Below are 13119 nucleotides of genomic sequence, written 5' to 3' on the forward strand. Positions count from 1 at the left end.
ATTGGGATCCATGGCAACGCAATGGCTAAACACAAAACATTTTTGACTGCCCACCCCTGAGACAATCAGCAACCAAGTTGCCCTGAAAACGGACATTTCTGATTTCAAGAGGAAACTCTGGCAATATCCGTAGTAACTTTCCACCTCAGCTTCTCTCCCTTTTCAGGGTTCACTAGATAGGCATGTTGTTGGATCGGGGCCCAGTCCCCAATGTCATGCTCTAGTACATTTAGGTTGGCACATCTGAGAATGAACACAGATATTCTAAAATGACATTATAAAATGATCCCTGATATTACGTCAATATAATTGTACCCAAAAATGGTCAGTTGGTTGCATAAATCATTGATTACTAAATGCTACATTAATTGTAAATATGAAATATCAAACCAAATGTACACCCCTTTGTTAATATGTATTGGCAATAATTAACTTAATGGTGAGGCATAAAATAATAAAACATGTATCTTTTGTCAGGCTGAATGTTTGAAATATGAGGTGATTTGAGTCATGCTTCTTCAGTAGTGGAATAAAGACAATTAGCACTTGAATGTTGTCAATAAATGCTGGAGTGATGTAGGATTGTTAATACAATTGATTATAGACCAATTTATTATACTGAGTCCATGTGTATAGGCTGCAAGTACGTTGAATTTAAGTTGTTTTCAAGTCAATGAAAAAACGACATCTTCTCAACTTTCACTTTCAACTAAAACTGAATGTGTATTGGATGTTGGGCATAGTCTTATTTTCAACATCTTTTCAATTAAATTTTGCTAGGTGGGATATTTTCCATGCATGGAAAGGGGTTGGAGGCAAAGGACAAATAAATAAGTGCTACCAAACATAACAAGCATTTCACAAACACTACAGTGTATAAATAAGACGCATTAAATAAAACCACAATGAGGACAAGTTTTCATTAATCATTGGGTACATCGTACGAAAAGCATCAGAATTATCTTAAATAGGGAAATAATTCAAGTTCAGAATCACAACATAAAATACATAGGCATTTCATCATTAAGTCCTTTAGGAAATAATGTCTGGTGGGCTGTCCAAATCAATAACCAATAAGCAGAAACAGTTTGTGATGTATTGAAAACCTAAACATAACATGTGCTATATACACAAACATCTGCCACAATAATCATATTACTTGTATTTTTATTAAACAAGCACCTTATAAACTGTACAAGCACCAGAAACACTTGTTTTGACAAGTAGCAATAAATCACTGATATCGATTAGGGGGGAAATCAGGTTGAACGTGATGTTGAAACTAACACAACTAAACAAACACATGGAAATGGGAGATATATTTTACCTCACTGATTAGAGGACAACCTGCAGAAGACAGTCTGCTACATTTGGGAGTGATGCATTTAAATGTAGGGGTCACTAAACAAAGGAACACAACACTTATTTGTCATAACTCATCGCTAAAATCATTTGTGTGACAGGAGGGAGATGAGGTTGCACATCCTGTTAAACTAACAGCTCAAAAACCACACGGAATCTGGGAATAATGTGTACATCCCTGGTTAGAGGACAATTTGTAGAAAACAGCCAGATACAGATACATTTGAAGTGTTGCATTTTGATTCAAGTGGGTCACCAACGTGGTAAGTGTAACGACCCTTTCAGAGCCTGAGGCTAATATCCATATCATGTTGATGAAGGGGCAAACGTTTAGGGTTCTACATTGTCCTACTACAATGTGTTAACATTCTACATTGTGAAATTAATTTATTGATATCATGAAACAACTCCATGTATTTTCTGATATTTGATCAGAGATCTTTTATCAGATTATCTCTGGTCAGAGCTAAAAGGTTTCTTTCCTGTGTGTGTTCTCTTGTGTACAGTCAGATTGCGAGATGCAGCAAAACTCTTCCCACATTGATCACAGCTATAAGGTTTCTCACCTGTGTGTGTTCTCTGGTGTAATGTCAGCTGGTCAGATCTAACAAAAGTCTTCCCACACTGATCACATGTATAAGGCTTCTCCCCTGTGTGTATTCTCCTGTGTACAGTCAGACTCCCAGAATGAACAAAATTCTTCCCACATTGATCACAGCTATAAGGTTTCTCTCCTGTGTGTGTTCTCTGGTGTAAAGTCAGCTGGCCAGATCCTGAAAAACTCTTCCCACATTGATCACAGCTATAAGATTTCTCTCCTGTGTGTGTTCTCTGGTGCACAGTCAGCTGCCCAAATTGACCAAAACTCTTCCCACATTGATCACAGCAATAGGGTTTCTCTCCTGTGTGTGTTCTCTGGTGTAGAGTCAGATTGCTAGATGCAGCAAAACTCTTCCAACATTGATCACAGCTAAAAGGTTTCTCTCCTGTGTGAGTTCTCTGGTGTAATGTCAGCTGGCGAGATTGAACAAATGTCTTCCCACATTGACCACAGCTATAAGGTTTCTCACCTGTGTGTGTTCTCTGGTGTAATGTCAGCTGGTCAGATCGAACAAAAGTCTTCCCACACTGATCACATGTATAAGGCTTCTCCCCTGTGTGTATTCTCCTGTGTACAGTCAGACTCCCAGAATGAACAAAATTCTTCCCACATTGATCACAGCTATAAGATTTCTCTCCTGTGTGTGTTCTCTGGTGTAAAGTCAGCTGGCCAGATCCTGTAAAACTCTTCCCACATTGATCACAGCTATACGATTTCTCTCCTGTGTGTATTCTCTGGTGTCTTGTCAGATTGCCAGATCCTGTAAAACTCTTCCCACATTGATCACAGCTATAAGGTTTCTCTCCTGTGTGTGTTCTCTGGTGTAAAGTCAGCTGGCCAGATCCTGTAAAACTCTTCCCACATTGATCACAGCTATAAGGTTTCTCTCCTGTGTGTATTCTCTGGTGTCTTGTCAGATTGCCAGATCCTGTAAAACTCTTCCCACATTGATCACAGCTATAAGGTTTCTCTCCTGTGTGTATTCTCTGGTGTAGAGTCAGATTGCTAGATGCAGAAAAACTCTTCCCACATTGATCACAGCTAAAAGGTTTCTCTCCTGTGTGTATTCTCTGGTGTAATGTCAGTTCGCTAGATCTTGTAAAACTCTTCCCACATTGATCACAGCAATAGGGTTTCTCTCCTGTGTGTATTCTCCTGTGTACAGTCAGCTTCCCAGAATTAACAAAACTCTTCCCACAGTCAGAGCAGCAGTGAGTTCTCTTCCCTGTGGATCTCTGCAGGTGTTTATTGAGGTGTTCTGATCTGGAGAGACTCTTCTCTGCCTCTTCAGCATCATGAGGTTGTTGAGGCTCCCCAGAGGACCCACGATAGTCCCGTCTCTCTCCTGTGTGAACAACAAAGTTAGACAGATGATTAAAGGCCCACAACAGCAGAAATCCACTGTAAAAGGTGATGCCAACAGCGTAGCCATGATGTTGTACAACAATTGACATCTGTAATGAATGTAAAAATGATTTGACAATTGTCTTAAAATGAGCAAGAATAGTCATATTTTGTCTTGTTTTCACATAAGTAGTAACATCGATGATTGTAGGCTAGAAATAAGTTATTCATGTTGTTGAACCTCTAAGCAGTGTGCCGGACGACTTTTGGTCTCCAATATTCTGCCCCTTTCTGTGTTTGGACTATAAGGGCGACACAATTTGGTTGCAGAAACTCCTCCCTGCTAATAAGGAAACCACTAGTTATGGATGTAGTATATCTGGTAATGAGGAAACCACTAGTTATGGATGTAGTATATCTGGTAATGAGGAAACAACTAGTTATGGATGTAGTATATCTGGTCATGAGGAAACCACTAGTTATGGATGTAGTATATCTGGTAATGAGGAAACCACTAGTTATGGATGTAGTATATCTGGTAATGAGGAAACCACTAGTTATGGATGTAGTATATCTGGTAATGAGGAAACCACTAGTTATGGATGTAGTATATCTGGTAATGAGGAAACCACTAGTTATGGATGTAGTATATCTGCTAATGAGGAAACCACTAGTTATGGATGTAGTATATCTGCTAATGAGGAAACCACTAGTTATGGATGTAGTATATCTGGTAATGAGGAAACCACTAGTTATAGATGTAGTATATCTGGTAATGAGGAAACCACTAGTTATGGATGTAGTATATCTGGTAATGAGGAAACCACTAGTTATGGATGTAGTATATCTGGTAATGAGGAAACCGCTAGTTATGGATGTAGTATATCTGGTAATGAGGAAAACACTAGTTATGGATGTAGTATATCTGGTAATGAGGAAACCACTAGTTATGGATGTAGTATATCTGGTAATGAGGAAACCACTAGTTATGGATGTAGTATATCTGGTAATGAGGAAACCACTAGTTATGGATGTAGTATATCTGCTAATGAGGAAACCACTAGTTATGGATGTAGTATATCTGGTAATGAGGAAACCACTAGTTATGGATGTAGTATATCTGGTAATGAGGAAACCACTAGTTATGGATGTAGTATATCTGGTAATGAGGAAACCACTAGTTATGGATGTAGTATATCTGGTAATGAGGAAACCACTAGTTATGGATGTAGTATATCTGGTAATGAGGAAACCACTAGTTATGGATGTAGTATATCTGGTAATGAGGAAACCGCTAGTTATGGATGTAGTATATCTGGTAATGACGAAACCACTAGTTATGGATGTAGTATATCTGGTAACGAGGAAACCACTAGTTATGGATGTAGTATATCTGGTAATGAGGAAACCACTAGTTATGGATGTAGTATATCTGGTAAATAACCACTAGTTATGGATGTAGTATATCTGGTAATGTGGAAACCACTAGTTATGGATGTAGTATATCTGGTAATGAGGAAACCACTAGTTATGGATGTAGTATATCTGCTAATGAGGAAACCACTAGTTATGGATGTAGTATATCTGGTAATGAGGAAACCACTAGTTATGGATGTAGTATATCTGCTAATGAGGAAACCACTAGTTATGGATGTAGTATATCTGGTAATGAGGAAACCACTAGTTGTGGATGTAGTATATCTGGTAATGAGGAAACCACTAGTTATGGATGTAGTATATCTGGTAATGAGGAAACCACTAGTTATGGATGTAGTATATCTGCCTGGAGCAAAAATGGTGAGCGAAGATGATCGTTTTTCACAATGTATTCTGAATATTACAGCGCACTATCAGGACAAGATCAGGAGTGCTACTCAAGTAAACTCACATTAAGTTCTGTCTATTCACTAATTCAGCACTGTGGGGGAAAACTCAGGAGAGTTCTCATAGGCTGACAGCAAAAATAGCCTCCATTTACAGGTTGCATATGAGTGCATTTCACATTACTTTTGGATTATAATTGTAAAGCTCGTTTGAACCTCCTGCTTAATATGTTTGTGTTATTGTCGCAAATCAACTGCTTTACACTTAAAAAACACTTCAACCAGTAAAATGCTCTTTGGCTAGCTTTAACATCAGCCTGACAATGAGGCTTTGTACACTAAGTGTTTAACAAATTGGCCCATAACTTCACCTAACAATAACATAGACCTACTGTAGGACCCATAACTTCACCTAACAACAACATAGACCTACTGTAGGACCCATAACTTCTAACAACAACATAGACCTACTGTAGGACCCATAACTTCACCTAACAATAACATAGACCTACTGTAGGACCCATAACTTCACCTAACAACAACATAGACCTACTGTAGGACCCATAACTTCACCTAACAACAACATAGACCTACTGTAGGATTCAGATTCAGATCAATAACCTAAACCACAAGGCCAAATCTACACTGGAGGAGCTTACCAAGATGACATTGAATGTTCCTGAGTGGCCTAGTTACAGTTCGGACTTAAATCATCTTGAAAGTCAATGCAAGACGAGAAAATGGCTTTCTAGCAATGATCAACAACCAACTTGACAGAACAGGAAGGATTTTAAAAAGAATAATGAATATTCACATGAATATCAGTCTCCTATTGGATGACATCACGACTTCCCATCAAGCCAACTCCTTGAAGGCCTTACTATGACATCACTCACTCCGTCTAGTTTGCAGTTGTCTAAAAAAACACTATTTTGCTCAAAACATTTATTTGTTTCCCATTAGTGTGTTTATACTTTACTGTATTTATATATCACTTTTCAACAGGAAAGGACGTCATGAACAATTCCGACAGTACAAAAACATATTCAAGTGTAGAATGCCCTTTTAAAATCACACATTAGTTCAACAACTGCAGAGTTTGTGTCCCTGTTTTATAAGATAGTACTCACTGTATTTACTGGTGTTAATCAGATCAATGTCCCTGTTTTATTAGATAGTACTCACTGTATTTACTGGTGTTAATCAGATCAATGTCCCTGTTTTATTAGATAGTACTCACTGTATTTACTGGTGTTAATCAGATCAATGTCCCTGTTTTATTAGATAGTACTCAACTGTATTTACTGGTGTTAATTAGATCAATGTCCCTGTTTTATTAGATAGTACTCACTGTATTTACTGGTGTTAACCAGATCAATGTCCCTGTTTTATAAGATGGTACTCACTGTATTTACTGGTGTTAATTAGATCAATGTCCCTGTTTTATTAGATAGTACTCACTGTATTTACTGGTGTTAATCAGATCAATGTCCCTGTTTTATTAGATAGTACTCACTGTATTTACTGGTGTTAATCAGATCAATGTCCCTGTTTTATTAGATAGTACTCACTGTATTTACTGGTGTTAATCAGTTCTCCAGTCTTCTCTTCTTCGTCCTCCTCTAATGTGACAGTAATCTCCCCCTCTTCATCCTTCATTCCAAAAACGTCTTCATCTTCTTTCACTTCATCCTCCACTACAAAAACTGCTTCCTCCTCTTCTTTCACTCTGAACGCTTCCTCTTCTTTCACTGAAACGTCTTTCTCTTCTTCTTTCACTGTAACAGCCTCACCCTCTACTTGTTTTTGTATTGTAACAGCCTCCTCTTCCTCCTCCTCTTTCACCAGAGCTTCTTTCTCCGTCCAGCAGACCTCCTCTTCTTTAACAGGAGGAGAGTAGCTTAGTGAACTCATGGTCGGAGATAATAGCTAGTTAGCATTAGCGACTAGACTAGTGCTAACTTGACCAGACAGCTAGTTGACTTACAACGTAAATATTACATAAAATGGAGTACTATGTTTAAATCACAGTGGCGATTAAACCACGAAATTGTCTAAAGAACTTGAATGTTCCGACTTTGTCGGCTAGCGAGCTACCGAGGTGGCTGCAGTTGTTGAAGAAGCGTTCCGTCCACTAGATTATACGTCACACTAGAAACATCGCCTGAAAGACACATATCGCCATCTGCTGTCTGGAGGGAGGAAACGCAGTTGAGGAGGGAAAACTATTTTTATTCTTTCATTGAATTATAATATTATAAAGCAGTTTAGGGAAACGTTTTTTTCTCTCTATTAAATATGAATATTATATCAACACGTACAAAGAGCAACAAGTGTTGTTTGATTAGTTCAGATTTTTTTTATGAGAATTTAAAACAAACTCTACATCTACTCCACATCTGTATTTCTGATTCGGTCAAATAACTAGATATCAAAATAAGCACCTAGTTATTGATACCCTTGATAAAGACGAGCAAAAATTACTGTATAAAATAAATAAATAAACTTTACCCACTACCAGGATATTTTAGCCCAAAACCTGGTTACCTCTCTGCTAGGAGGCTGAAACTTGGCCATAAGTGGATCTTCCAGCAAGACACATCAACATCCATGAAGAAATGGTTAATTGGGCACAAAATCAACATTTTCAATGGCCATCTCAGTCTTCGGACTTGAACTCCATTGAAAACCTGTGGTTTGAATTGATCAGGGCAGTCCATAAGACAGACTAAATAAATCAAGGACCTGGAGAGATTCTGTATGGAGGAATGGCTTGTTCGACATTGCAAGCGACTGCCGATTGACTGATCTACAAATTCCCTGTTGCTGCTGTTGAAAGAAGCGTTCCGTCCACTACATTATACGTCACACTAGCATCGCCTTAAAGCCCCACATGATGTATTGTTACACCATGTAGGAGCAGTATAGACCTAGTCTGTTCATTATATACATCTACATGATGTATTGTTACACCATGTAGGAGCAGTATAGACCTAGTCTGTTCATTATATACATCTACATGATGTATTGTTACACCATGTAGGAGCAGTATAGACCTAGTCTGTTCATTATAGACATCTACATGATGTATTGTTACACCATGTAGGAGCAGTATAGACCTAGTCTGTTCATTATATACATCTACACGATGTATTGTTACACCGTGTAGGAGCAGTATAGACCTAGTCTGTTCATTATATACATCTACATGATGTATTGTTACACCATGTAGCAGCAGTATAGACCTAGTCTGTTCATTATATACATCTACATGATGTATTGTTACACCATGTAGGAGCAGTATGGACCTAGTCTGTTCATTATATACATCTACATGATGTATTGTTACACCATGTAGCAGCAGTATGGAGGTACAGTGGGGGACAAAATTGTTGACACTCTTGATAAAGATGAGCAAAAACGACTCTATAAAAAAAATTCAAATACTGAGCTATATTGTGTCAAAAATACAGGGAAATGATTTTATACTAATACAATAGCTCAGAGAAAGATATTTAGTTTAACATGTAATTCTCAAAAGGTAGGGGTCTGAATTATTGCCACCCATGTTTTCAATACTCCAGCACCTTCCCCTTGGGAGAATAAAGACACTGAAATGTTTTATGAGATTAGAGAACACATTGGGTGGGATCTTCAAGCCCAATACCAAACCAATCAGGTGGTTGTTTGATGAAATGAAGCTTCAGACGCCATTGATGACGTGCTGCTGATAAAGTGATACAGGCATCGGTACACTGCTTTGAAGTTTACTGCTTAGCGATTTGGACGCAGGCGTCGTAGCTCCGGTATCAAAAGTAACATCCCTACTGACAACAAGGCAGCAGAGTCTACCGTGCTAATGCGTTCCCACTAGATATCACAACCACACAGTATATGAAAGCATGAGGTGTGGCTGACGTTTACAAGCTGGAGCTAAATACCGAGCTAGCTCAAACTCTGTAGCACATAGTGCATTGTGGGTAGTTTAGAAGATATCCGGAAATAAGTCAAGAAATATGTAACAACGCAAAAACATAACTGTTTGTACTTATAGGGAACCATATCGTGACTACAACTAGCTTACTACGTCTTTAACCACACTGTGTTGTTACACTAGCGAGTAAAAATGAATGCTTCCTATACTTTAACCTTTTGTCTGAAAATTAAAATAAACATTTTACTCAACTGCGTTACCCACTCCAGTCAGCAGATGGCGGTGTGGGAATTTAAGGTAATGCTGTTGGTGTGACGTATAATGTAGTGGACGGAACGCTTCTTTCAACAGTAGCAACAGTTATTCAGCCACCTCGGTAGCTTGCTAGACAAAATAGCCGAACCAATAAAGCTCTTTAGACGCTTTCGTGTATATTAGCCACTGTGTTTTAAACCCACCACTGTCGTCTAGTTAGTTATCAGATTTAATTTCATATTTGCGGTGTTGTTGTTATTAGTCAGCTAGCGGGCTGGTTAAGTTAGCATTAGCCTAGCTAGCTAACATCTCCGACCATGAGTTCACTAAGCTACTCTCCTCCTGATAAAGATGATGTTGTTGTTGAACTGATGTGTGGTGTTAGAGGGGAAATATTCAATAGCTACATCCATATTGTTACTTTTAAATTAGTTATTTATGGCCATTGAGTCTTGAAGAATATAACACATGCCTCATGAGCTTAGTTCAACTGTTGTACCCCATCAGAACCCCAAATAAGCTTTTTATACTCCAATGTTTAGAAACAATTTAAATGATAAACAAACACTGTAAACACTCACACTCAAAACATGGTTAAAACTATGTTGATATCATGGATGGTCAGTCCTTGTATCCATAGGTCCGTCTATGAATTTGAGAGTAGTTACATTTCTCCAGCCCCATCATCATCTTATTACCAAATCAGTGGTGGAATTACAGCTTTGTTATTGTTTGAACTGCAGATTAATTGGTTGATTGTGTGGCTTGTTTAAAGGGACAACCTAGTTTTTAAACAGAAACAAAATGGCTGCCCAGAGACTTGGTTTGGTAAACAGCTGAGGGATGGGGGAAGGAGAAGTGTAACCACTCTGAAATTCATAGAGAAAGCTATTGTAGCAACCGTAACCCAACACCTAGCGACCTCGTCAAGAAGTTCAGACATCTTGGTGTAACAGTTATAAGCTGTTGACTTGACAGTCGCTGGACCCAGGTTTGAGTTCAGCTCAGGACTACCCCCTGAATTCACTACACTCTGAATACAAGGACTGGCTGGCCATAAGGTCAAAATTATAGTTTTAACCAGATTTCAAGGCTATACAGTGCTTGTTTACAAACAGTGGCGTTTTTCAAGCTTATGTTTTGGTTTCTGATGGGGTAATACAGTTGAAACATTTGAGGCATTTCTAAGTTATATTCTTCAAGAATCAATGGTTATATAGTAAATGGGTCTTTCTATAACTGCCAGTGTAGATTTTCCTGTGGGGGTCAAATTGTTAGAGCTGTTGATAAGTCATTAGCTGTGTTAGAATACTCATACTAACCGTACTATTTGTGATGTTAATTGAGTATATAGTGTGCTTATTGGTCATAGTATGATATAGTTAGTATGCCAAAACCTCCCGGATGTCGTACTAAATTCGCCATAATATGACGTAAACACGCAGTACGTTAGGGCCCATAATGCAATTCTTCAGGAAATGGGCGTGGCTTCACATCGTTTTCAGATTTGAAGAAAATTGCAGAAAATATGCAGCCGAAGTCCAACAAGAGCCGAATCAAATTCATTGCTTTAACTAATTATGACAAATGTTAAGAAAATGTTGAGCAATGTAATAAAATAATTACTTTTCAAATAAGTTACTTTACACGTCATTTTGGCTGACTATTTGCTAGCATGTTATTACAGCAGTATGTACCGGTATGTTAACTAGCTACCTAACGTTAGTTGGCTACTTATACATCAAACTTGCCAGTATATGAACTATATTCTATCTAACTAACTACCCAACGTTTATTGACTTGATTATTCCCGTCATTCTTAGCTTAGCTAAATGGTATAGTCGTTGTGCTTTCTCAATGGACATTCGGGTGCTTTCATAAATTCACTCTGATTGACTATCTACTCTGATTTCTGAGCACTCTCGTCTGAGTACCAGAGAGCAGAATAATGAATTTACTAGCGCTCAACACCCGTTCAATATGTCCAGGTGTCAGTAAACGTAGGCAACAAAAACCGTAAATAAATGTTTTCCAGCAGCACAGTTACAGTCACCCTGGATAACATGAAAACTGCCTAACAGCTCTGCTAGGGCGAGTAAAATGGTCAGAGTCTCATTTGTGTCTGGAAGTAGCAAAGATAATATTCAGAATACATTGTGAAAAACTAAAATCTTTGCTCACCATTTTTGCTCCAGGCCGATATAGTACATCCATAACTATCGGTTTCCTCATTAGCAGGGAGGAGTTTCTGCAATCAAATTGCCCTCGTGCCACAATTTTAGCAAACATAGAAAGGGGCCTATATTGGAGACCAAAATTCGTCTGGCACACTGCTTAGAGTTTCAACAACATGAATAACTTATTTCTAGCCTACAATCATCGATGTTACTACTAATGTGAAAACAAGACAAAATATGACTATTATTGCTCATTTTAAGGCAAATTTCAAATAATTGTAACATTCATTACAGACGTCAATTGTTGTCAGACATCATGGCTCCGCTGTAGGCATCACCTTTTACAGTGGATTACCGCTGTTGTGGGCCTTTAATCATCTGTCTGACTTTGTTGTTCACACAGGAGAGAGACGTGACTATCGTGGATCCTCTGGGGAGCCTCAACAACCTCATGATGCTGAAGAGGCAGAGAAGAGTCTCTCCAGATCAGAACACCTCAATAAACACCTGCAGAGATCCACAGGGAAGAGAACTCACTGCTGCTCTGACTGTGGGAAGAGATTCACCTCATCAGGCATTAAAATTCATCAGAGAGTTTTACTGACTCTAGTGGTCTGACGAAACACCAGAGAATACACACAGGAGAGAAACCTTATAGCTGTGGTCAATGTGGGAAGAGGTTTGCTGCATCTACCAGTCTGACTCTACATCAGAGAACACACACAGGAGAGAAATCTTATATCTGTGGTCAATGTGTGAAGAGTTTTGCTCGATCTGGAGAGCTGACAGCTCACCAGAGAATACACACAGGAGAGAAATCTTATAGCTGTGATCAATGTGGGAAGAGTTTTGCTGCAACTAGAACTCTGACACTACACCAGAGAAAACACACAGGAGAGAAATCTTATAGCTGTGATCAATGTGGGAAGAGTTTTTGTCGATCTGGAGTGCTGACAGTGCACCAGAGAAGACACACAGGAGAGAAACCTTATAGCTGTGATCAATGTGGGAAGAGTTTTACTACATCTTTCTATCTGACTAAACACCAGAGAATACACACAGGAGAGAAATCTTATAGCTGTAATCAATGTGGGAAGACTTTTACTCAGTCAACCAACCTGGTATCACATCAGAGAACACACACAGGAGAGAAATTTTATAGCTGTGGTGAATGTGGGAAGAGTTTTACTCAGTCAAACAGCCTGGTATCACATCAGAGAACACACACAGGAGAGAAATCTCATAGCTGTAATCAATGTGGGAAGAGATACTCTGATAAAAGATCTCTGATTAAACATCAGAAAATTCATGAAGGAGTTGTTTCATGATATCAGTGAAATAAAATGTAGAATGTTTTAACATTGTAGTAGGAGTATTTTAATGATGTCACAATGTAGAACCCTAAATGTTTGTCCCCTGTTCTATTGATTTCAACATGATATGGATATTAGCCTCAGGGGGAAAATCCAGGCTCTGAAATGGAAGAGTTACTATTTATGTGATTTAACAAAAAGTACTAACACAAAAAGAGCTGTGTTACACTTACCACGTTGGTGACCCACTGGAATCAAAATGCAACACTTCAAAATGTAGCGAGCTGTTTTCTACATGTTGTCCACTAAC

The 13119-nt window shown here is 38.5% G+C and overlaps 2 protein-coding genes across 2 annotated transcripts; one reads left to right on the forward strand and one right to left on the reverse strand.

Moving 5' to 3' along the window:
* Nucleotides 1-243: 243 nt before the first annotated feature.
* LOC145866974 (uncharacterized) lies at nt 244-10973 on the reverse strand. Its single transcript, XM_082971030.1, has 2 exons — nt 10946-10973; nt 244-3308 (listed from the first exon to the last, which is right to left on the reverse strand). The coding sequence occupies exons 1-2, from the start codon at nt 10971-10973 to the stop codon at nt 1813-1815; spliced, it is 1524 nt and encodes a 507-aa protein (XP_082827156.1). The 3' UTR covers nt 244-1812.
* A 21-nt stretch (nt 10974-10994) lies between these two features.
* Nucleotides 10995-12890, forward strand: LOC145866975 (uncharacterized). The gene is made up of 3 exons (XM_082971031.1): nt 10995-11012; nt 12010-12064; nt 12100-12890. Exons 1-3 carry the CDS (start codon nt 10995-10997, stop codon nt 12822-12824), a joined length of 798 nt encoding a protein of 265 aa, XP_082827157.1. The 3' UTR covers nt 12825-12890.
* The last annotated feature ends 229 nt before the right edge of the window (nt 12891-13119 follow it).

This window comes from Salmo salar, unplaced genomic scaffold (assembly GCF_965601325.2).
Source record: "Salmo salar unplaced genomic scaffold, fSalSal1 ptg000152l, whole genome shotgun sequence".
NCBI lineage: Eukaryota > Metazoa > Chordata > Actinopteri > Salmoniformes > Salmonidae > Salmo > Salmo salar.

Bases quoted from the DNA above. Each gene is read 5' to 3' on its own strand.
- LOC145866974 (XM_082971030.1), bottom strand. From the start codon at position 10,973: ATGACGTGTAAAGTAACTTATTTGAAAA. The intron at 3,309-10,945 runs GTAATTATTTTA...TTGTTCACACAG, and splicing joins TAAAGTAACTTATTTGAAAA to GAGAGAGACGGGACTATCGT.
- LOC145866975 (XM_082971031.1), top strand. The intron at 12,065-12,099 runs CATCAGGCATTA...AGAGTTTTACTG, and splicing joins CTGTGGGAAGAGATTCACCT to ACTCTAGTGGTCTGACGAAA.